At 41.8% G+C, this 24083-nt stretch overlaps 1 protein-coding gene across 2 annotated transcripts in view; it reads right to left on the bottom strand.

The window, feature by feature from the left end:
• The window catches only part of cnksr1 (connector enhancer of kinase suppressor of Ras 1), a 79207-nt gene that overhangs the window by 32028 nt on the left and 23096 nt on the right, over positions 1-24083 (bottom strand). Inside the window, exons 5-6 of one of the 2 annotated variants that reach the window (XM_024146222.2) lie at positions 11992-12033; positions 7799-7918 (exon numbers count right to left, since the gene is read on the bottom strand). In XM_024146222.2, the coding sequence (XP_024001990.1) occupies positions 7799-7918; positions 11992-12033 (162 nt within the window). The remainder of the gene's footprint in view (positions 1-7798; positions 7919-11991; positions 12034-24083) is intronic. The other variant, XM_024146223.2, reaches the window with a different exon arrangement.

Genomic DNA, 24083 nt, shown 5'->3' with positions numbered 1-24083 from the left:
AAGGTCTCAGTTTAGAGAGAAGACTCGTGMGGTAWTGGTCTGTCACATGTTATGAACCAGTATTGGTCGGTCACATGAATGAAACCAAACGGTAATGATGAATTAATTATGCTAAATCATGCAAATATAACTTGTCTGTGTATAGCCGTATATAAGACAACTGCTGGGACTGCCCMGGCAGAGCTCCTGATAGACGTGTGTACTATGGTGCATTGAGTTGATTGGAACCTCTCTAGCACGCTGACAATAAACAGGATGATTGACTGASTGTCCCTGTGTAAGAATTTCCACAACAATTTGGCRTCAACAAACAGGATGATTGATTCTGCCTGCTGAGCTTTCCAGTGGGGGTCTGCGAGGAAAACCGGGGGCACATTTTTTGAAGTCTGAGGGAAATTCCCGCCTGACCAAAAGACGAGACCCGCCCAGAACAGACCCTTACTGTGAGCTGCCCAGGAGGAGACGCATCATCCGCGAACAATTGAGGGACGGCAACTGATTTCAGTAAGTCAATTTATATGAATCTGTATAATATATATTTTAAATCAAGGCCTGTAACGCATAAAAAGGTACACATAGTCTTATAGAGAGAAGACTATTCACTAGTTGTATGAGAAGACTAGAGCAAGGGCGTAACGGTACCATGGAAAGCCCCGCTGAGAGCTGTCTGTAGGCATTTAGAAGACATGTCTTTGTTGTCTGCAGCCACTACAAAATAACAAGGTATTTTTGAATACGGGGTGTTATTTATATGTATAGCAGGTAGCGGCAAGAGAACCGTTGATGATCCATATGGATCACAGCAAGTAACGACAGGAGAGAATCATTGACGATGCACATGGGGTAATGAGGAGATTACCGAGTGTGTTTGGGAATAGTACTAAGTGAAAGTTGTGTGATTGTGAGATATGGAATAAACTGAAATATTGATATTTGGATAACAAGAGCTGATTGAAATTTGGATAATACATGGATTGAAATTTAGCTATTAAGAATTGAGTGATTGAGAGCTGTCAGGGGACTAGCTCMAGTGTGAATATGGAGTGAATGTGAGCTGCGTTTTCCAGTTGTGTGGGAGTTGATCATAACGTTATCTAGGGGTCTGTCCAACACAGCTGTAGGATCTAAAAGGTAGAGATAACGTCTCAGAAATGTCACATGTAAAATGTCTCAGAGGATAACGTGTCTCGTTCGTAACGAGGATAACATGTCTGAGGTTAACATGAGTGCGCCATGTATATACATAGTAGATTGAGACGGTCTTCCTATTGGGAAGAAGGGAGTCAAGGTTGAAGTAAACAGATTATGGAGACTAATGAAAGTACCAAAGTGAATGGTAAATGGCTTTCAGATAGCAATCCAATATTTTAGTAATTTGAAGAAGTAAGACAGAGGGATTGAGCATTGCGACTTAAATTAGAGGCCACTCACTCTTCAAGGCTTGGTCCACTGCTCTCGTGTTTAAGTCATCTGTTGTTTGTGATTTAAGATAAGCTTTTTGCGGAACAGTAGTTAGCCGCCAGTAAACGCTGAACTCAAATAGGCTGTGAGAGACACAGTGGGGAAATTTGGAACAGTTTGTACATAATTGTATGTCAATGCAACAGGTCAAAARGATTAAGATTACAAGAGAATTGTTTASTTTAGAATGTGTCTTATTCAAGTTTACAGGATACCGTATCATCTCATGTGTCTGAAGTATAATTMTGTATATGCATGGGTTAATTAAGACTTCCTGCCCAAGATGCAGTAAACTCGATTAACTTCTTATGGCTGGTTGGCAGTATTGAGTAGCTYGGATGAAAAGGAGCCCAGAGTAAATGGCCTGCTACTCAGGCTCAGAGGCTAAAGATATGCATATTATTAGTAGATTTGGATAGAAAACACTGAAGTTTCTAAAACTGTTTGAATGATGTCTGTGAGTATAACAGAACTCATATGGCAGGCAAAAACCTGAGAAAAAAATTCTAAATCCAGATCCAATTAGCCCTCTGACTCCCTGACCTGTAACTCTGCAGTGAGATTGCCAAGATGATCAGGGAGTATAAGCCAATTGGGGGATGGGGAGGATGGTTTCAGCTGTGTGGTGTTATTCTCTTTTACATTTGTTTTAGGAAGTCTGGATTTCCTGAATCAGATAGTAATAATAAKTYGTCATACAGTAAATTAGAAATGCCCTCAACTACTGTTGTTCTGGTCTGTCCTCTCTCGAGGTTATGGCGAAGGTGACCATAGATGGTATCTAGATGCATGGAAGATAATTTGACCAAGAACAATGTGAACCTCAACACACCCTCTAACCGGCTGAAGTAATGGCGACAATGGCGTTCAAAATGGTCCTTCACCACTTCTACCGTGAGACCTGAGTCCGAGCCAGCAACCTGTACACAGCATCCAGTCGAAGCTATCAACTGTCTTTTCTCTCATGCTTTTTCTCTCAGGAGTGCAACATGGGTCCTTGRAGAGAGATCCAGTCCAAACGTCTCTCATGCTGCTGGTGTACTGGTAGGAAAATGGACAAAGACATAATGGACTGTAAAGGATAGTGGCGGCTCAGGTGAGAGACATTATCAAGGGCCATCCACTTTGAACATGTGCCATTAAAAGGACGAACTGAAACCCTTTCTGAAGAAGAACATGAAKAAATGGCAGGAAGGACGAGTGCCTTTGGTCAACAGTGCCCGTAATTGATTTAGGCTTATCCAAAATTGTTTATTTGGGGTATCAGGTTGATTGTGGAGGTCTGCACACTGAAATGTATAGTAATTTAGACTAAGAACGCATTGAGATACCAATCTATCATTACCACAAGTGATGAGAAAAGTTAATGCAAGAAATATAAGATGAATATACTGTATGTCAAYGTAAATGCACATTCTGTCAGTATTGGTGTGCCAAGTTGAGGTTCTTAAATGAAAGTAATAGAACCAACGTGAAGCACTAAGGACTGTCATTCTAAATTTGGGTTTGATAATTTATCAATCGTTATAATTATGATTTGGAAAAGGTGAGGCTTGGACTAACCATGCCCCAACCTCATTCTTATCAAGGTTGGTGTGAAACTTATAACGTGTTCTCTCTCTTCCCTGTGAAATGTTATTAACATGCTGTAAGGCGATCGGTGCCTCTCTGGCTGATAAGATTTCAGCAGCTATCATGTTTTCTGCTCCTCCAGAGGATGATGAAACTAATGAGCTGCCTACTCTGGATGAGCTCCTATTTCCCCCTGCAGATACRGACGATGAGTAATGATKGAAGGATTTTTTTCATTTTAACAAGTTGAGGGTAAGGTCATCTAAACCCTTAACCGGTTTACATTATGTGGAACACTGAGCTGATAAGCAAGCACCAACCTTTTGAAAGTCTTAGCAGAATTGTTAAACAACTGGGTTTTATATTTTGACTAAGTTGATGTCCCAGGGACAGTTAGTGAAAAAACATATGACAATCCAACCCGATTGTGGTAAGAGATATGGAAACAATGGTTAACACAAATATGTATTCACCTCTGAATCTACAGATCCCATGAGCATGTGTGTGCATTTGATACTCACCCCCATTAATAGAAATATAACCTTTATTATGATTATAGTATTACCATAATAATTTGATTGTACAACCCAGAATGAAGGGTTTGAAATTATGAATTGTCTGGGTTTTTTGTGTTGAGTTCCCTCCCTTAGGAGTATAGAATATTTTGATATAGAAGCTAAAATCTAAACTCTTACATAAAAATAAAATGATTATTATCACACAAGTGATAAGAGGATGGAACGTAATGGGAATTTTAATGTTTGTGCTTTTCTTATAACTCATTTCTATGTTCTATTCACGTGCTGTTCAATAAACCAATTTCTGTGTTCATGCATGTGGCTGAATMCTCACTATAAGTACCTGCAATTTGGCAGTACGCCCAGASCTTGTTTTGAGAATGAAAGATATCTCAGTTTGAAGGTCTCAGCTTAGAGAGAAGAAGCCTCGTGAGCTATTGGTTTGTCACATGTTATGAAACAAAATGGTAATGATTAATTATGCTAAATCATGCAAATATAACTTGTCTGTGTATAGCCATATATAAGACAACCTCTGGGACTGCCCCGGCAGAGCTCCTGATTGACATGTGTACTATGGTGCATTGAGTTGGTTGRAACCTCTCCAGCACGCTGACAATAAACAGAATGATTGATTGAAGATTGACTTTGAGTGTCCCTGTGTAAGAAATTCCACAACAATGCACATACCTATCTATCTATCTCTGGGTAACAGGGTTGGACGTGTTATGCTCMACCCGCTCAGTTTTCCACCACAAAACACGAGAAAATGACCAAAAAGAGTTCACCTGCTTTAACACTTGATTTGACTATTAGAAGTTAAATGTTTCATTTGAAAAATATATTTCAAAAGGAATAGTTTCAAAAGGAATTCACGTAACAAAGTTGACCTTGAAATTAGGGACAGGCATTTGGGACAGGATTATAATCACATGAAATAAATAAGAATCTTCAGAAATGACTGTCAAAGCAAAACAATAACGAGGGGCTTACAATGTTGGTGAAAACTTGCCGAAATGTTGGGGTTAAGCGGGTTAAAATCTTCCGAGAAGTCACAGAAGGTGCACAGAGGGACATGTCAAAATGCTGAATTTTTCACTTTAGGAAGTATTTTTTCATGTAGAAAATCTATTTATTGAATTTTCCATGTGGTCTATATTAAAAAAGGGCACTTCATTTAAAAAAACTGACATATACAATTCTATATTGGTGTGAAARGGTACTGATTTGGTGGAACAACCCATATGTTTTTTTTCAGGTGCTTTAGCTRCGCTTAATTGAGCTTGCCTGGCGCGAAGGAACCAATGGAAGTTGCAAAACTGCAGATTTGGCACTCCAGGCAGGCTCAACCAAAAATGAAAAGGACGGGAAAGAATACAGATACTATCTGAACCCAGATCTGGGTGAGAAAGAGACTGTTGGGCAGCTAGAGCAGATCAATCATAGAGCTTCTATATTCGGTTTCTCATKATCAACATTTTGGATTTTTAAAGAAATTCTATATTCATTTTTTTATGAGATTCTTCTGACTGTGGATTTWAAACACAACAGGGTTTTAAAATCACTGCAGTGCAATGTGACATGCACCAGACTGCAGTAAATCCTCTATGCCAGCCAAGTTCTAATACCAATGATCCATTCTAACCAATCACTCTTTGACAGGTCACATCGCACCAACGGTAAACTGACTAGACTTGGGGGAGTATAGGTCCATAATCATCCTCCAATGGTCAACTAAAGGGGGAGAATTAACCGATTTCCACCTTTTCAGTTTACTTGAGCACATGAAATGGGCAAATCGGTAAGATATTGATATTGTTTCTTTACATAACTTGAAATATGTTTTCCTAGGTGCTTGTCCATTGGTTTTCACCATTTTGATGAAAGGTCAACGCTTTAATCCTCATTATAAGTAAGTATAATTTATAAGAATATACATTTCTAACTTGAGCTTATTTTTTTTCTTGCAGAGCAGGAAATGAGCCTTCTKCCCCTCATGTAAACTCAAAATATGTCACACTCAGTATGTGTCTTGGGTTGTGCTGTCTCCATGGCAATAACTCCATGGCACAATGCTATAGCACTACGAAAATGTCAGAGGAAGGAAACTGAAAATGTGAACAGAAAGAGAACCAGGGAATATAAAATAAAAAAGTGGGGTGTTGGTGAAACATGCCGGAGTGAAAACGAAAAACTGAGTCAGAGCGAGAGAAAATGGAACAGCAAAGAGAAAAGTGGACACCTACAGTGCCTTCGGAAAGTATTCAGACCCCTTGACTTTTTCCACATTTTGTTACGTTACAGGCTTATTCTAAAAGTGATTAAATCATTTCCCCCCCTCATCAATCTACACACAATACCCCATAACGACAAAGAAAAAACTGTTTTTTAGACATTTTTGCTAAAAAATTAAATATTACATTTACATAAGTATTCAGACCCTATACTCTGTACTTTGTTGAAGCACCTTTGGCAGCGATTACCGCATTGAGTCTTCTTGGGTATGACGCTACAAGCTTGGCACACCTGTATTTGGGGAGAATCTACCATTCGTCTCGGCAGATCCTCTGAAGCTCTGTCAGGTTGGATGGGGAGTGGTGCTGCACAGCTATTTTCAGGTCTCTCCAGAAATGTTAGATCGGGTTCAAGTCCGGGCTATGCCTGGGCCACTTGAGGACATTCAGAGACTTGTCCCGAAGCCACTCCTGCGTTGTCTTGGCTGTGTGCTTAGGGTTGTTGTCCTGTTGGAAGGTGAACCTTCTCCCCCAATTGYTCAGTTTGKCCGGGCGGCCAGCTCTAGGAAGAGTCTTGGTGCTTTGAAACTTCATCCATTTAAGAATGATGGAGGCAAAAAACCTCCCGGGTGGTGCAGTGGTCTAAGGCACCGCATCGCAGTGCTGCAGCGTCACTACCGCCTAGGGTTCGATGCCAGGCTGTGTCATAACCAGCCATGACCGGGAGTCCCAKAGGGTGGTGCACAATTGGCGCAGCGTCATCTGGGTTAGGGAAAGGTTTGGACGGTGGGGCTTTACTTGGCTCATTGTGCTGTAGCGACTCCTTATAGCGGGTCGGACGCCTGCAGGCTGACTTCGGGTCGTCAGTTGAACGGTGTTTCCTCCGACACATTGGTGCAGCTGGCTTCAGGGTTAAGCGAGCAGGTGTTAAAGAAGCGCGGCTTGACGGGTCATGTTTCGGAGGACGCATGACTCGACCTTCGCCTCTCCCGAGCCCGTTGGGGAGTTGCATCGATGAGACAAGATCGTAAATCACAAAATTGGGGAGAAATTATTTAAATATGGAGGCCACTGTGTTCTTGGGGACTTTCAATGCTGCAGAAATATTTTGGTACCCTTTCCCAGATCTGTGCCTCGACACAATCCTGTCTCGGAGCTCTATGGACAATTCCTTCGACCTCGTGGCTTGGTTTTTGCTCTGACATGCACTGTCAACTGTGGGACCTTATATAGACAGGTGTGTGCCTTTCCATATCATGTCCAAACAATTGCATTTACCACAGGTGGACTCCAATCAAGTTATGGAAATGTCTCAAGGATGATCAATGGAAACAGGGTGCACCTGAGCTCAATTTAAAGTCTCATAGCAAAGGGACTGGATACTTATGTAAATAAGGTATTTCTGTTTTTAAAAACAAAATGTCACTGTCATTATGAGGTATTGTGTGTAGATTGCTGAGGAAATGTTTTTTAATCCATTTTAGAATAAGGCTGTAATGTAACAAAATGTGGAAAAAGTGAAGGGGTCTGAAAACTTTCAGAAGGCACTGTATAACACTGGAGGTTGAGTGAGGACTAATTGCATAGAGTGAGTGAGTGAGAGCTGGAGGAAAGTGTACACAAATTTTGAAGAAATGATCAGAGAGGATGATTAAACAGAAGGGAAATAAGGAGGACAGAGAGTGAGAGAAGTAATATGTTCGAAATGTAGAGCAGAGAGAGATGGAGACAACATGAGTCATCCCTAAAGGACGACCAGGCTGACCTAAAGGACTTATGTCAGATTAGTAAGATAGAGGTAGAGACAGAAGGTAGAGGCAGGAGGCGCTCAATAGAAGGTGTTCTGATTTTCTCTGTCTCTGAACAACCTGACTAACCAAAAGGTAGAGGGAGACGTGGCAGAGGCAAAGGAAGAAACAGACAGAGCCCAATAACAGTTGATTGGTTAGCCAAAGCCGGTCCCAGATCTGATTGGTTGGTTAACATTTTTGACATTGACAGTGGGCCAGTTACCAGGTGGTCGCCGGGGGAGACAGGCACCAGGTCAACACTCTCCAGCTGGGCAGTGTGGGTAAGGAGCGCCTCTGGACTGCAGTTCAGGATCTCGTCACACACTGCCTCCAACTGACGACACTGACGGGACAGACAGATGTTGTATATGAAAAACGGTTTCACTTCTATTTGATATCTTATATGGGTCTACAATTTGATTTCTACAGATCTTATCCAGAGTGACTTACAATTAGTACATTCACCTTACGATAGCTGGGTGAGACAACAACATATCACAGTCGTTTCAATAAAGTACTTATCAGTAAAGTCAATACTACTAGGATTTTTTGGTGTGTGTGTGTGTGTGGGCGGTGGGGTTCTCCGGGATTCATTTAAGATACTATTTGAAGAAGTAGGTTTTTAGACATTTCGGAAGGTAGGCAGGGATTCTGCTGTCCTAGCGTCAAGAGGAAGCTGGTTCCACCATTGGGGTGCCAGGACAGAGAAGAGCTTTGACTGGGCTGAGCAGGAGCTGACCCCCATAGGGTTTGAGCATAGCCGAGTGCGTGTGTTGCGGTGTAGGGTTTGAGCATAGCCTGAAGGTAGGGAGGAGCAGTTCCCCTTGCTGCTCCGTAGGAAAGCACCATAGTCTTGTAGTGGATGTAAGCGGAGGAGCGGGGCGACATGGGAGAATTCGAGAAGGTTGAGGACACAAGCCTGGATTAGGACCTGCGTCGCTTCCTGTGTGAGGAAGGGTCATACGCTATGGATGTTGTAGAGCATGAATCACTGCTTTGATTTTTGCAGAGAATGACAGGGTGTTGTCCAGGGTCATGCCAAGTTTCTTTGAACTCTGGGAGGGGGATACCGAGTTGTCAACCGTGATGGAGAGGTCTTAGAGCTGGCAGGCCTTACCCGGGAGGAAGAGGAGCTCTGTCTTGTCGAGGTTGAGCTTAAGGTAGTGAGCCGACAACAAAGTCTGCCAGGCACGCAGAGATGCGTGTTGTCACCTGGGTGTCAGAAGGGGAGAAGGAGAAAAGTAGTTGAGTGTCATCCGACAGCAATGTCATAAGGTGAATGCACCAATTTGTAAGTCGCTCTGGATAAGAGCGTCTGCTAAATGACTTAAATGTAAATGTAATGATAGGAGAGACCTTGCGCAATAAGTGACTTTGTGTATAGATAAACGAGGGCCTAGAACTGAGCCCTGGGGGACACCAGTAGTGAAAGCATGTGGTGCAGGCTCATATCCTCTCCAAGTCATCTGCTCGGAGCGACCTGCCAGGTAGGATGCAATACAAGAGTGTACAGAGCCTGAGACGTCTAGCCTTGAGAAGAGGATGGGATGCTGCTGTGTCAAAAGCAGAGGATACATCTAAAAAAAAAAGCTTGAAATGTAGAGAGATAGAAAGCAGCTTTAGCAGGGCATACAAAGCAAGAGAAGGTAAAGAGGAAGGATGATAGGTACTCAGGAAGTTTAGTTTTCCTCCATTTCCGCTCAGCTGCCCGCAGCCCTATTCTATGAGCTCGCAGTGAGTCACTCAGTCACGGAGTAGGAGTGGAGGGCCGAGATGGTCAGGAGCAAAGGGGACAGTGAGAGTCAAAGGATGCGGAAAGGGACAAGAGTAAGGTTGAAGAGGCAGAATTAGGAGACAGGAGAGAAGGATTTAGCAGAAGGAAGAGATAATAGGATAGAAGATGAGAGAGTAATGGGAGAGAGAGAGCGGAGATTGCAATGGTGCATGGCCGTCTGGGTAGGAGCTGAGTTGGTAAGGTTGCTGGAGAGAGGGAAAGTAAAATAAACAAAGTAGTGAGCAGAGACACAGAGGGGGGTTGTAGTGAGATTAGTAGGCAAACAGACTAGTAAAGATGAGGTCAAGCACATTGCATGCCTTGTGAGTGGGAGGGGACTGGGAAAAGGAAAAGTAAAAAAAGGAAAGGTGAGGAAAGAAAGATGCAGAAAGAAATTCATCGAAGCCAGGTGTTAGGATGTTGAAGTTACCCAGTACGATGAGTGGTGAGCCATTGTTGGGAAATTAGCTCATCAAGGTGTCAAGCTCATTAAGGAAGAGCAAATGTTGGGTGATAGATGGCAACAATATAAAGCTTGAGTGGACAAGTGACAGTGACAGCATGGAATTCAAATGAGGAGATAGACAGGTTAGAAAGGGGGAAAATATAAAAAAATCTTGACTTCGGAGAAATTAGTAGCATTGTGCCACCAGCGCGACAATCCAGATGCTCTCGGGCTATTAGGGAACACTTAGTCAGATGACGATAGAGCAGCTGGAGTAACAGTGTTCTTTGGGGTAATCCATGTCTCCTTCAGCGCCAAAAAGTGGAGGGATTTAAGGGCAAAATAGGCTGACATGAACTCAGCCTTCTTGACCGCAGATTGGCAGTTCCAAACGCTGCCTGATACTAGGAATTCCACATGGGTTGTGCATGCAGGGTAGACTAAATTAGAAGGGTTGACAGCCAAGGGGTGGGGAACATGTGTAAAACCTACAGAAAGAGGAGTGAACAGGGATAGAAAACACACATAGTTGACAAAGCTACAAAAGAGTAAAATGAGAATCTGAAAATAATTAGGTAATATACTCAAGTTAGAGAGTGATGTGCAACCTTCCTCTTTTTCCTTCCTCGAATAACTATGCAGAACAACTCGCCAGAAAAGTCTTTGTTTTGGGTGACGGTCTTAGTTTTGGCGAAGAGACCGCCTCTGACAAGACTGCTGCTGATATGACGAGCTACGCTTACTTATAATATAATTTTCTTTCACCATGTTTCATTGCTATATTTTGATGTATAAAATCAAATGCTTCAAATTCAGTTGCTGTTAGCATTATAATTAAAACAATTACAATAAAAATAGTTTTGAGGGGTTGCACTGCACATCTAGTACTATACACACTATATATACCAAAGTATGTGGACACCCCATCAAATTACTGGATTTTACTATTTCAGCCACATCGGTTTCTGGCAGGTGTATGAAATCGAGCACACAGCCATGCAATCTCCATAGACAAACATTGGCGGTAGAATGGCCTTACTTAAGAGCTCAGTGACTTTCAACGTGGCACCGTCATAGGATGCCACCTTTCCAACAAGTCAGTTCATAAAATTCTGCCATGCAAGAGATGACCCGGTCAACTTTAGGTGCTGTTATTGTGAAGTGGAAACGTCTAAGAGCAACAACGGCTGAGCCACGACGTGGTGGGCCACACAAGTTTACAGAACAGGACACCCGAGTGCTGAAGCATGTAAAACATTGTCTTTCCTCAGTTGCAACACTCACTACCGAGTTCCAAACTGCCTCTGGAAGCAACGTCAGCACAAGAACTGCTTGTCGGGAGCTTGATGAAATTGGTTTCCATGGCCGAGCAGCCGCACACAAGCCTAAGATTACCATGCGCAATGCCAAGCGTTGGCTGGAGTGGTGTAAAGCTCACTGCCATTGGACTCTGGAGCAGTGGAAAAGCGTTTTCTGGAGTGCTGAATCACGCTTCACCATCTGGCAGTCCGACGGACGAATCTGGGTTTGGCGGATGCCAGGAGAATGCTACTTCCCCAATGCATAGTGCCAACTGTAAAGTTTGGTGGAGGAGGAAAACTTATCTGGGGCTGATTTTAATGGTTAGGGCTTGGCCCCTTAGTTTTAGTGAAGGGAAATCTTAACACAACAGCATACAATGACATTCTAGATGATTCTGTGCTTCCAAATTTGAGGCAACAGTTTGGGGAAGGCTGTTTCCTGTTTCAGCATGACAATTCCCCTCGGCACAAAGCGAGGTCCATAAAGGAATGGTTTGTCGAGAACGGTGTGGAAGAACTTGACTGACCTGCACAGAGGCCTGACCTCAACCCCATCGAACACCTTTGGGATGAATTGGAATGCCAACTGCCGAGCCAGGCCTAATCGCCAAACATCAGTGCCCGAACTTCACTAATGCTCGTGGCTGAATGAAAGCAAGTCCCCGTAGCAATGTTCCAACATCTAGTGGAAAGCCTTTCCAGACGAGTGAAAGCTGTTATAGCAGCAAAGGGGGACCAACTCCATATGAATGCCCATGATTTTGGAATGAGATTAAGACGAGCAGGTGTCCACATACCTTTGGTCATGTAGTGTATTTGAGTAGGGAGAGATTTAATCAATGAACTAATAATTAGGAACAGTTTTTAGAAAAGGCAGTGGCTATGAGTGTACTCACGATGGAGATGATGTCCTTTTCTTTCTCGTAAACTGTTGAATCCTGTCAAAAGAGCACAGTGAAAACAACAAGATCAGGGACAGGCGTAAACCGTACAAAAAATATACAAACACCCGCTGAGACAGAAAAACCATTTGCAGAGAGCAGTATAATGTGACAATTGGACGATCTGATGGTTTCATGTGCCACTTTCTCTGTTAAAAAAGGCCTGAGGCATTCCCAAAGACCAGGAAGTGGACAATCCAAGAGTACTAGGAGCACTACAAAACCCACAAGCCTCTCTGCTAACACTAACTGAGACACATGCCATCCAGGCCACTCACGGTATTTACCTCACTCGTCATTTCATTGACAAACACACCTTTTTAGAGAGGCAGACCATTTGTATTCAAAGTCACTGTTACGCAATGTGGATACCAGGTTATGTCAACATAGAGGAGCGAGTGGGAGGTACATTTTTTCCCTGAGATACAGAGTGTGTGTGTGTGTTTAACTGGGTTGCCCTGTGAGGGAGGGTAAATCCTGTGAACTCCTGTAAGCAGTGAATGCTAGGATTAGAGTTAGCGAATTAAAGCTTGTGTGGCGTGAGAGAGAAAGCAAGAGATAAAGGGAGAGAGAAAGAGTTACTTGAGTTGGATTCATTTACATCAGAAGGTAGTCAAATTTCATGACGAGGTCCACACCCCATGCAATTGGTTGTATATGCCTCAGCGCGAAGAACCACACATCTGGAAAAACATTTATTCATTTCGGATTGTGGCATATAGCTGCATCTACAAAACAAAATGGTCTGGGACATGGACGATCTACATTAGACCGCTTTTGAGCTCTGAACACATCGGTCAAACTTTGGTTTTGGAGCGGAATGTCACTTTAAAATTAGAAGTGAAAGGCAACACCTTATACCAAATACCTACAATTTGCGATGTATACATGTACCAGCCAGGAAAACCCCAATACCCTAGCAATGGGTTAATACCATCGAAGGAGTAGGACTGGACGCATTGTAGCATAGCTCTATGACTGATATTGATTAAACTTCCCCCTAAGGCTGCTAATGACAACTTCCTCTATGATACATTTTTCTTCTGTATTTGTGAACCCACAGAACAGGATATGACATCTCTGGGCCTGTGTCCCAATTGGCACCCTAATCCCTACATATCCCTTCATACATAGGAAGTACGGTGCCAATTGGGACGCAAACCCGGGTGAACATCTGCCTGCCCTGAAACTACTCTCAGGTGTGGTGAGAGAAAGCACAAGTGTAAATCTACGCTCACTTCTCAGTGTCACTTCCTCTTTGTGTACTGCATGGATACACGCCAGACCCAAAGCACCACAGCACCCACCACCCAGCCCTGTTCATAACAGGCCCCTCCACTTCTCTGTTCAAATTTTCCTCAACATGAGTTCCGCACAAACTGTGGTTGCGTCTTAGCCGAAGAGTGAATATTAAAAGACTCCATTGCTTTTATAATAAATAAAGCCTTCGTGAAACTTGGTCTTCGGCTGTGTGCCATCTCACACACGGACCGCGCCTTCATTGGAATTTAATGAAAGATTGAGTAGGAACTGTTAGATCCATRGAACAAGTTTCAGAGAAAATATGTGTCTGTGCTCGCAGCAAATCAGACAGTCCCCCCTACTCTAACACAAGGTTAGGCAAAACTACTCAAACATTATGTTCACTTTTCCCATATAGTTATGTCAAATTAATTTATTTTACCCTTATTTTACCAGGTAAGTTGACTGAGAACACTTCCTCATTTAAAGCAACAACCTGGGGAATAGTTACAGGGGAGAGGAGAGGGGGGGGGGGATGAATGAGCCAATTGGAAGCTGGGGATGATTAGGTGGCCATGATGGTATGAGGGAAAGATTTGGAATTTAGCCAGGACACCGGTGCTTCATCTACATGTGTGGTATCGATGTTGTGTGTGCTTCGTAGTTGTCTAGGAAACAGATGTGGTTAGTAAAAAGTAAAAAATACCCTAAAAAAATTAAAGTATCTGTACTTTTCTTTTTATATTTTTGACAACTTTTACTTCACTACATTCCTAAAGATAAATGTACTTTTCACTCCGTACATTTTCCCTTACACCCAAAAGTATGTTACATTTTGAATGCTCAGCAAGACAGGAAAAATGGTCCAATTCACACACTTATCAAGAGAACATCCCTGGTCCTCTCTACTGCCTCTGATCTGGGGGACTCACTAAACACAAACGCTTTGCTTGTAAATTATGTCTGAGTGTGCCCCTGGCTATCTGTAAATGAAAAAACAAGAACATGGTGCCGTCTGGTTTGCTTAATATAAGGAATTTGAAATGATTTATTATTTAAACTTTTGATACTTAACTATATTTAAAACCAAATACTTTAGAGCCTTTTACTCAAGTAGTATTTTACTGGATGACTTTTACTTGAGTCATTGACAATTGGGTACTTTGTCCACCACTGCATGCATAGGTACATGAATATCAGTATCACTACTCATCCAAATAACTTGCATAATTGCATATGGCTCTCAGGTGAATCATGTGGCTCATTACGCCGTGTTTGATATGGTATGTTCACCACTTGGGATGAGATCAACAGTACTAATAATAATAATAATAATAATAGTTTAATTCACATTGCCACTCATATGGCAGCAGGTAGCCTGGAGGCTAAGAGCATTGGGCTAGTAACCGAAAGGTCGCCGGTTCGAATCCCAGAGCCAGCAAGGTGGAAAAATCTGCTGTTTTGCCCTTGAGCAAGTCAGTTAAAATGTCCCTGCGCGTTAAAGGTAGACTCAGCGAAATTGTGTTGCTACGAGCAGCACCGCAGACATTGAAACTAGAGATGCAAGACTTCGCTCTAACACAGTCACACACAGTATCTGCGCAGGTGCAAGGTGTGGAAGCCAGGGCACCAAAACAGTGGAGAAGTTGAGCCTAATGCTTCAACACTCRTAGTTGTTGCGCAAATTGACCCACTATGGCATTTACTTTCTGCATCTACATCATATCGCTAAGTATACCTTAATTGGGGAACATAAGAACAATCCCCCCAAAAATGTGATACTGTCGCAAAGCTAGTCAAAAAGCAGCATTCCCCAAGAGAGGGTGGCTTTCAGTTCAGCAGTGCTAAATTCATGAACTTCTTTGACGAAAAGATCATGATCATTAGAAATGAAATTACAGACTCCYCTTTAAATCTGCGTATTTCTCCAAAGCTCAGTTGTCCTGAGTCTGCACAACACTGCCAGGACCAAGGGAGAGTTTTTAAATCCAATATCTCTTGACACATTCATGAAAATAGTCATGGCCTTCAAGCTGCATACTGGACCCTATTCCAACTAAACTACTGAAAGAGCTSCTTCCTGTGCTTGGCCCTCCTATGTTGAACATAATAAACGGCTCTCTATCCACCGGATGTGTACCAAACTCACTAAAAGTGGCAGAAATAAAGCCTCTCTTGAAAAATCCAAACCATGACCCAGAAATATAAAAACATAAATAAAAAATAATAATAATAAAAGTGTAATAAATACAACAAAAAATACAACAAAATATTTTTAAATTAATAAAATAAAAAATGTAATCGGTATATATCGAATCTCCAATTCCTCAAAAAGATTTGAGAAAAGGCTGTTGCGCAGCAACTCACTGCCTTCCTGAAGACAAACAATGTATWCGAAACGCTTCGGTCTGGTTTTAGACCCCATCATAACACAGACTGCACGCATGAAGGTGGTAAATTACCATGAAGGTGGTAAATAAACTTCAGTTAGTGCTAAACACGACTGCTAGAATCTTGACTAGAACCCCAAAATTTGATCATATTACTCCAGTGCTAGCCTCTACACTGGCTTCCTGTTAAGGCTAGGGCTAATTTCAAGGTTTGACTGCTAACCTACAAAGCATTACATGGGCTTGCTCCTACCCATCTCTCTGATTTGGTCCTGCCGTACATACCTACACGTATGCTACAATGGTCTGCCTACCCATGTGAGAGACGCAGACTCGGTCTCAACCTTTAAGTCTTTATTGAAGACTCATCTCTTCAGTAGGTCCTATGATTGAGTGTAGTCTGGCCCAGGGGTATGAAGGTGAATGGAAAGGCACTGGAGCGACGGACCGCCCTCRCTATCTCTGCCTGGCCGGTTCCCCTCTCTCCACTGGGATTCTCTGCCTCAAACCCTATTATGGGGGCTGAGTCACTGGCTTACTGGTGCTCTTCCATGCCGTCCCTAGGAGTTGTGCGTCACGAGTGGGTTGAGTCACTGACACGATCTTCCTTTCCGGGTATGCGCCCCTCTCGGGTTCGTGCCGTGGGGGAGATTCATTATATTCAGGCTTGTCTTAGGGTAGTAAGTTGGTGGTTTAAAGATATCCCTGTGGGGGCTGTTATATCCTGCCTGGTTGGCCCTGTTCGGGGGTATTGTCGGACGGGGCCCCTGTCTCCCGACCCCTCCTGTATCTGCCTCCAGTATTTATACTGCAATAGTTTGTGTCGGGGGGCTAGGGTCAGTTTGTTATATCTGGAGTAAGTATCCTGTCTTATCCGGTGTCCTGGGTAAATTTAAGTATTCTCCCTCTCTCCCTCTCCTCCCGGAGGACCTGGGACCTTGCCTCAGGACTACCTGGCCTGATGACTCCTTGCTGTCCCCAGTCCACCTGGTCGTGCTGCTACTCCAGTTTCAACTGTTCAGCCTGCGGCTATGGAACCCTGACCTGTTTACCAGACGTGCTACCTTGTCCCGGACCTGCTGTTTCCGACTCTCTCTACCGCACCTGCTGTCTCTAACTCTGAATGCTCGGCTATGAAAAGCCAACTGACATTCACTCCTGAGGTGCTGACCTGTTGCACCCTCTAGAACCACTGATTATTTGACCCTGCTGGTCTTCTATGAACATCTTGGCCACGTACTGTTATAATCTCAACCCKTAAAAAAATAAAAAAATCTAAAATCTTTTTCCGAGCCACCATGCTTCTACATCTGCATTGTTTGCCGTTTGTGGTTTTAGGCTGGGTTTCTGTATCACACTGTGACATCAGCTTATGTAAAAAATGACTTTATAAATACATTTGATTGATTGATTGGAGAAATTGTCTTAAAATGCCAACATTTCTCTACATAGCTAAAATGGGGGCCTCTAGAATTTACCAGGGCCAACGGGCCGACCGCATCCCCTGCCACGCCCCCTGCCACGTTCACCACCTACAGTGCCTTCAGAAAGTATTCTCACCCCTTGACTTTTTCCACATTTTGTTGTTACAGACWAAATTTTAAATAGATTAAAATGTCGATTTTTTTTGTCACTGGCTTACACACAATACCCCATAATGTCAAACTGGAATGATGTTTTTCGATTCTTTTTATAATTAATACAAAACAAAAAGGTTGAAATGTCTTGAGTCAAAAAGTACTCAATCACTTCGTTGTGGCAACTCTAAGGTCAGAAGTAAAAATGTGCTTAACAAGTCACATAACAAATTGCATGGACTCAATCTGTGTGCAATAATAGTGTTTAACATGATTTTTGAATGACTACCTCATCTCTGTACCCCACACATACARWTAWYTGTAAGGTCCCTCAGTCGAGCAGTGAATTTCAAACAGGAAGGTTTTCCAATGCCACACAAAGAAGAGTACCTATTGGTAGCAGACATTGAATATCCCTTTGAACATGGTGAAGTTATTATTTACACTTTGGATGGTGTATCAATACACCCAGTCACTACAAAGATACAGGCGTCCTTCCTAACTAACTCAGTTCCCGGGGATTAAGTATTTCTGGATTTCACCATGATGCCAATGGTGACTTTAAAACTGTTAGAGTTTAAAACCTGTTGAGGACAGAGGGCGCTGTTTTCACTTTGGGGGAAAATCGTGCCCAATTTAAACGGCCTCGTACTCAATTCTTGCTCGTACAATATGCATATTATTATTACTATTGGATAGAAAACACTCTCTAGTTTCTAAAACCGTTTGAATTATATCTGTGAGTAAAACAGAACTCATTTGGCACAAACTTCCTGACCAGGAAGTGGAAAGTCTGAAAACGATGCTCTGTTCTAGGGCCTGCCTATAAATGGGCATGATTACGTATTTAGTATACATGCACGTCAATCACCTTCCCCTAGATGTCAAGAGGCAGTGAGAGAAGAAATGATGTGTTTATCTTGGTCTGAGGTGGAATAAATCCTCTTGGAATGACGTGTCACCCATTCCTGTTTTCTGGAAAGCGCGAGGATGGACCTGGAATTGCCTTCTGAAAAGCTGTCGTTATAGGCGACTACTATCTCCGGCTTTGATTTTATTTGATACCATGTGACAATATCATCGTAAAGTATGTTTTTTCAATATAGTTTTATTAGATTGAAAATTTTTTCGGGACGTTAGGCGTGTTGCGTTGTCTGTGTTTGTTGACGATGGAGAGCTTCGCGCCACTTGGCTAGTGGTGCTTGCTAATTCAAGAGGGAAAAAGGACGTTCTAAATCCAAACAACGATTGTTCTTGACAAAGGACCTCTTGTACAACTTCTGATGGAAGCTCATCAAAAGTAGGACCCATTTTATGATGCTATTTCATATATCTGTCGAACTGTGTACTATTAGTTTTTGCGCCCAGGTTTTGGGCACTGTCTCGCCATAACGTAAGCCTTATGTCGTAATGAAGTTATTTTTAGAATTCTAACACAGCGATTGCATTAAGAACTAGTGTATCTATCATTTCCTCTACACATGTATTTTTTTGTCATGTTTTAAATAGTTATTTGTCAGAATATGTGAGAGTCAGAAAAAATATCCGGACGTTCTGGGAAAAAGATGCTACGTTAGCAAAATGTATAACCCTAGATTTCAGCTCTAAATATGCACATTTTCGAACAAAACATAAGTGTATGTATAACCTGATGTTATAGGACTGTCATCTGATGAAGTTTAGTGAAAATTAATATATTTTGCTGGTTTATTCGCTATCGCTAACGTGCCTTGATGAATGAATGCGGTAGTGTGGTAGGCTATTGTGTAAGCTAATATAATGCTATATTTGTGTTTGCGCTGTAAAACACTTTAAAAAATCGGAAATATTGGCTGGATTCACAGATGCTTGTCTTTCATTTGCTGTACACGATGCAATTTTTCAGAATGTTTTATGATGAGTATTTAGGTATTCCACGTTGGTCTCTATAATTACTCTGGCTGCTTCGTGCTATTTCTGACGGTAGCTGTGATGGTAACTGCAATGTAAACTGATTTATAGCTCAAATATGCACATTTTTCGAACAAACATAGATTTTGTGTAACATGTTATAAGACTGTCATCTGATGAAGTTTGTTTTTGGTTAGTTTGGTTGGTTTTCTTGGTTAGTTAGGTTGGCTTTGTGCATGCTACCTGTGCTGTGAAAAATGTCTGTCCTTTTTTGTATTTGGTGGTGAGCTAACATAAATATACGTGCTGTTTTCGCTGTAAAACATTTTAAAAAATCGGACATGTTGACTGGATTCACAAGATGTGTATCTTTCATTTGCTGTATTGGACTTGTTAATGTGTGAAAGTTAAATATTTCTCAAAAATATTTTTTGAATTTCRCGCTCTGCCTTTTCAGTGGAATGTGGGAGGAGTTCCGCTAGCGGAACCCCGGGGCCAGACAGGTTAATGGCTGTGCCAGGAGAAAACTAAGGATGGATCAACAACATTGTAGTTACTCCACAATACTAACCTAATTAACAGAGTGAAAAGAAGGAAGCCTGTACATAAATCAAAATATTCCAATAGCATCCTGTTTGCATTAAGGCACTAAAGTAATACTGCAAAAAAAGTGGCAAAGCAATTCACTTTTTGTCCTGAATACAAAGTGTTGTGTTTGGGGCATATCCAATACAACACATTACTGAATACCACTCTCCATATTTTCAAGCATAGTGGTGGCTGCATAATGTTATGGGTGTGCTTGTAATCGTTAAGGACTGGGGAGTTTTTCAGGATAAAAAAAATGAAAAGGAATGGAGCTATGCACAGACGAAATCCTAGAGGAAAACCTGGTTAAGTCTGCTTTCCACCAGACACTGGGAGATTAATTCACCTTTCAGCAGGACAATAACCTAAAACACAAGGCCAAATCTACACTGGAGTTGCTTACCAAGAAAACAGTAAATGTTCCTGAGTAACCMAAGTTACAGTTTTGACTTAAATCTGTACTGAACAAAAATATGAAACGCAACATGGAAAGTGTTGGCCCCATTTTCCATGAGCTGAAATAAAAGATCCCAGAAATATTGCATACACACAAAAAGCTTATTCCTCTGAAATGTTGTGCACAAACTTGTTTACATCCCTGTTAGTGAGCATTTCTCCTTTGCCAAGATAATCCATCCACCTGACAGKTGTGGCATATCAAGAAGCTGATTAAACAGCATGATCATTACACAGGTGCACCTTGTGCTGGGGATAATAAAAGCCCACTTTAAAATGGGCAGTTTTGTCATACAACACAATGCCACAGATGTCTTAAGTTTTAAGGGAGTGTGCAATTGGCAGGCGGACTGCAGGAATGTCCAACAGAGCTGTTGCCAGATCGTTTAATGTTAATTTCTCGACCATAACGTCGTTTTAGAGAATTTGGCAGTACATCCNCTGATTAAACAGCATGATCATTACACAGGTGCACCTTGTGCTGGGGATAATAAAAGCCCACTTTAAAATGGGCAGTTTTGTCATACAACACAATGCCACAGATGTCTTAAGTTTTAAGGGAGTGTGCAATTGGCAGGCGGACTGCAGGAATGTCCAACAGAGCTGTTGCCAGATCGTTTAATGTTAATTTCTCGACCATAAYGTCGTTTTAGAGAATTTGGCAGTACATCCAACCGGCCTCACAACCGCAGACCACGTGTAACCACAYCAGCCCAGGACGTCCACATCCTAATTTCTTTATTTCAAGTGACTAATTTCCTTCTATGAACTGTAACTCAGTAAAACCTTTAGAATTGTTGCATGTTCTGTTTATATTTTTTGTTCAGTATACATACAAATATATGGCAAGACCTGAAAATGGTTGTCTAGCAATGATCAACAACCAATTTGATAGAGCTTGAAGGATTTTGAAAATAATAAATGGGCAAATGTTGCACAATACAGGTGTAGAAAGCTCTTAGAGACTTACCCAGAAAGACKCACAGCTGTAATCACTGTCAATGTTGCTTCTACAAAGTATTGACTCAGGGGTCTGAATACTTACAGCACCAGTCAAAAGTTTGGACACACCTAAGGGTTTTTCTTTATTTTTACTATTTTCTACATTGTAGAATAATAGTGAAGACATCAAAACGATGAAATAACACATATGGAACAATGTACTAACCACAAAAGTGTTAAACAAATCTAAATATATTTTATATTTCAGATTCTTCAAAGTAGCCACCCATTGCCTTGATAACAGCTTTGCACACAGAGTACAAATAAAGAAAAACCCTTGAATCAGTAGGTGTCCTAACTTTTGACTGGTACTGTATGAGATTATTCTATTTCATTTTCAATAAATTTGAAAACATACATTTATAAAAAAAAATGGGTAGTGTGTGTAGATGGGTAAGACATTTTTTTTATTTTTTTTATGTTGGATTCAGGCTGTAACACAACACACGTGGAATAAGTCAAGGGATATGAATACTTTCTGAAGGCACTGTAAGCCCCTTCTTGATCCAGAAAAAAAAAACGGGTATTTGAACCCATGTCTGTTTTCTATGTACCTCTGTTCACTTTGTCACTGTGCCTCTTCGTGTGTATTTTTTCTCTTGACCTTAAATTAGACAGAACGTGTTCCCTGTTAGCAGGGCAGACAGGAACAACCTATTAAAAGACAGAGGGTCATACCTAGGGTGGATCTCATTACACTTCTTCAACACACTAACACCAAACAACCCAGACCTGGGTTCAACAACTATTTGAAATATTTCCAATATATTTAGCGTTTGCTTCAGACTGTCTAAAGTACCAGATGGGTAGGGTTTGCTTTTTTGCGACTATTATATTACTTCCATTGCGCCAGGCAAGCTCAATCAAGCCCAGCTTAAGCATTTTAAATGAATTCAAACCGTATTTGAACCCAGGTCTGCACTGAACCAACCCATGTGAAATATTAGGAGCATATATCTCTTTAAATGATGGTGAAGGGACTACAAAAAGCAAGAGTTCATTTTCTCCTTGCTCTATATTTGATCATTACTTTCGACATTTCCTAACTCAATTACTCCAAATACTAAATACAATAAAACTTCACCTTAACGAACGACAAATGCTAACTTATGATGTAAGGCAAAGGCTCTAGAACGCTTTGCATTATCGAGAAACAATTAATATTTTAAATTCAAAATGTCTCATTTCCCTTCATTGTATACTGTAGCATGAGTGATCAAAGTGAGGAGTCGTCGTTGACACTGGTGTCGAATTTAGAATCCTTAGGAGTCTATTGACTCATGTACGTCAATCTAAGTAACTTCATAAAAAAATCCCCACTAAAATGACAGCTTTGCAGACTCTTGGCATTCTCTCCACCAGCTTCACCTGGAATGCTTCCAACAAGCTTGAAGGAGTTCCCACATATGCTGAGCACTTGTTGGCTGCTTTTCCTTCACTCCACGGTCCAACTCATCCCAAAACATCTCAATTAATTTAAATGCATTCCAGGTGACTACCTCATGAAGCTGGTTGAGAGAATGCCAAGAGTGTGCAAAGCAGTCATCAAGGCAAAGGGTGGCTACTTTCAAGAACCTCAAATATAAAATGTATTTTGATTTGTTTAACATTTTTTKGGTTACTACATGATTCCATATATGTTATTTCATAGTTTTGATGTCTTCACTATTACTCTACAATGTAAAACATTTTAAAAATAAAGAAAAAACCTTGAATGAGTAGGTGTGTCCAAACTTTTGACTGGTACTGTACATATGAGATGAGTAAAGCAGCATGTAAACATTATTAGAGTGACTAGTGTTCCATTATTAAAGTGGACAGTGATTCCATGTCTATGTATATAGAGCAGCAGCCTCTAAGGTGCAGGGTTGAGTAGTCGGGTAGTAGCTGGCTAGTGATGGCAATTTAACAGTCTGATGGCCTTGAGAAAAACAGCTTCTTTCAGTCCCAGCTTTGAAGCACCTATACTGGCGGTCCGTCAGGAAGTAAGACCCAGAGCTCAATGAGCTTGGAGGGTACTATGGTGTTATAGTGAATGAACAGCATTCTGACGTAGTTATTCCTCTTGTCCAGATGGGGTAGGGCAGTGTGCAGTGTTATGGCAATTGCATTGTCTGTTAACCTATTGGGGCGGTAAGCAAATTGAAGTGGGTCTAGGGTGACAGGTAAGGCGGAGGTGATATGATCCTTGACTAGTCTCTCAAAGCACTTCATGATGACAGAAGWGAGTGCTTCGGGGCGATAGTCATTTAGTTCAGTTCCTTTTGCCTTCTTTTGTACAGGAACAATGGTGGCCATCTTGAAGCATGTGGGGACAGCAGACTGGGATAGGAGAGATTGAATATGTCTGTAAACACACCAGCCAGCTGGTCTGCGCATGCTTTTGAGGACACGGCTAGGGATGGTGAAATCTCAAAATTCTGAGATTTCCATACCCAACTATAACACTTTSCGTCAAGATAGAACTGCCAAAGGGGGAGGAGTTGCAATCTACTGCAGAGATAGCCTGCAAAGTTCTGTCATACTTTCCAGGTCTATGCCAAAACATTTCGAACTTCTAATTTTAAAAATTAATCTCTCCAGAAATAAGTCTCTCACTGTTGCCGCCTGCTACCGACCCCCCTCAGCTCCCAGCTGTGCCCTGGACACCATCTGTGAATTGATCGCCCCCCATCTAGCTTCAGAGTTTGTTCTGTTAGGTGACCTAAACTGGGATATGCTTAACACCCCGGCAGTCCTACAATCTAAGCTAGATGCCCTCAATCTCACACAAATCATCAAGGAACCCACCAGGTACAACCCTAAATCCTCACCCCAGTGTTAATCTGCTAAATTGTAATTATTCGCTCCTATGGCTTATTTATTGCCTACCTCCTCATGCTCTTTGCACATTGTATATAGG

This window comes from Salvelinus sp. IW2-2015, unplaced genomic scaffold (assembly GCF_002910315.2).
Source record: "Salvelinus sp. IW2-2015 unplaced genomic scaffold, ASM291031v2 Un_scaffold16326, whole genome shotgun sequence".
NCBI classification, from domain to species: domain Eukaryota; kingdom Metazoa; phylum Chordata; class Actinopteri; order Salmoniformes; family Salmonidae; genus Salvelinus; species Salvelinus sp. IW2-2015.
Note: the sequence above shows the minus strand (reverse complement) of the source record. Positions and strands in the feature narration are given on the sequence as shown.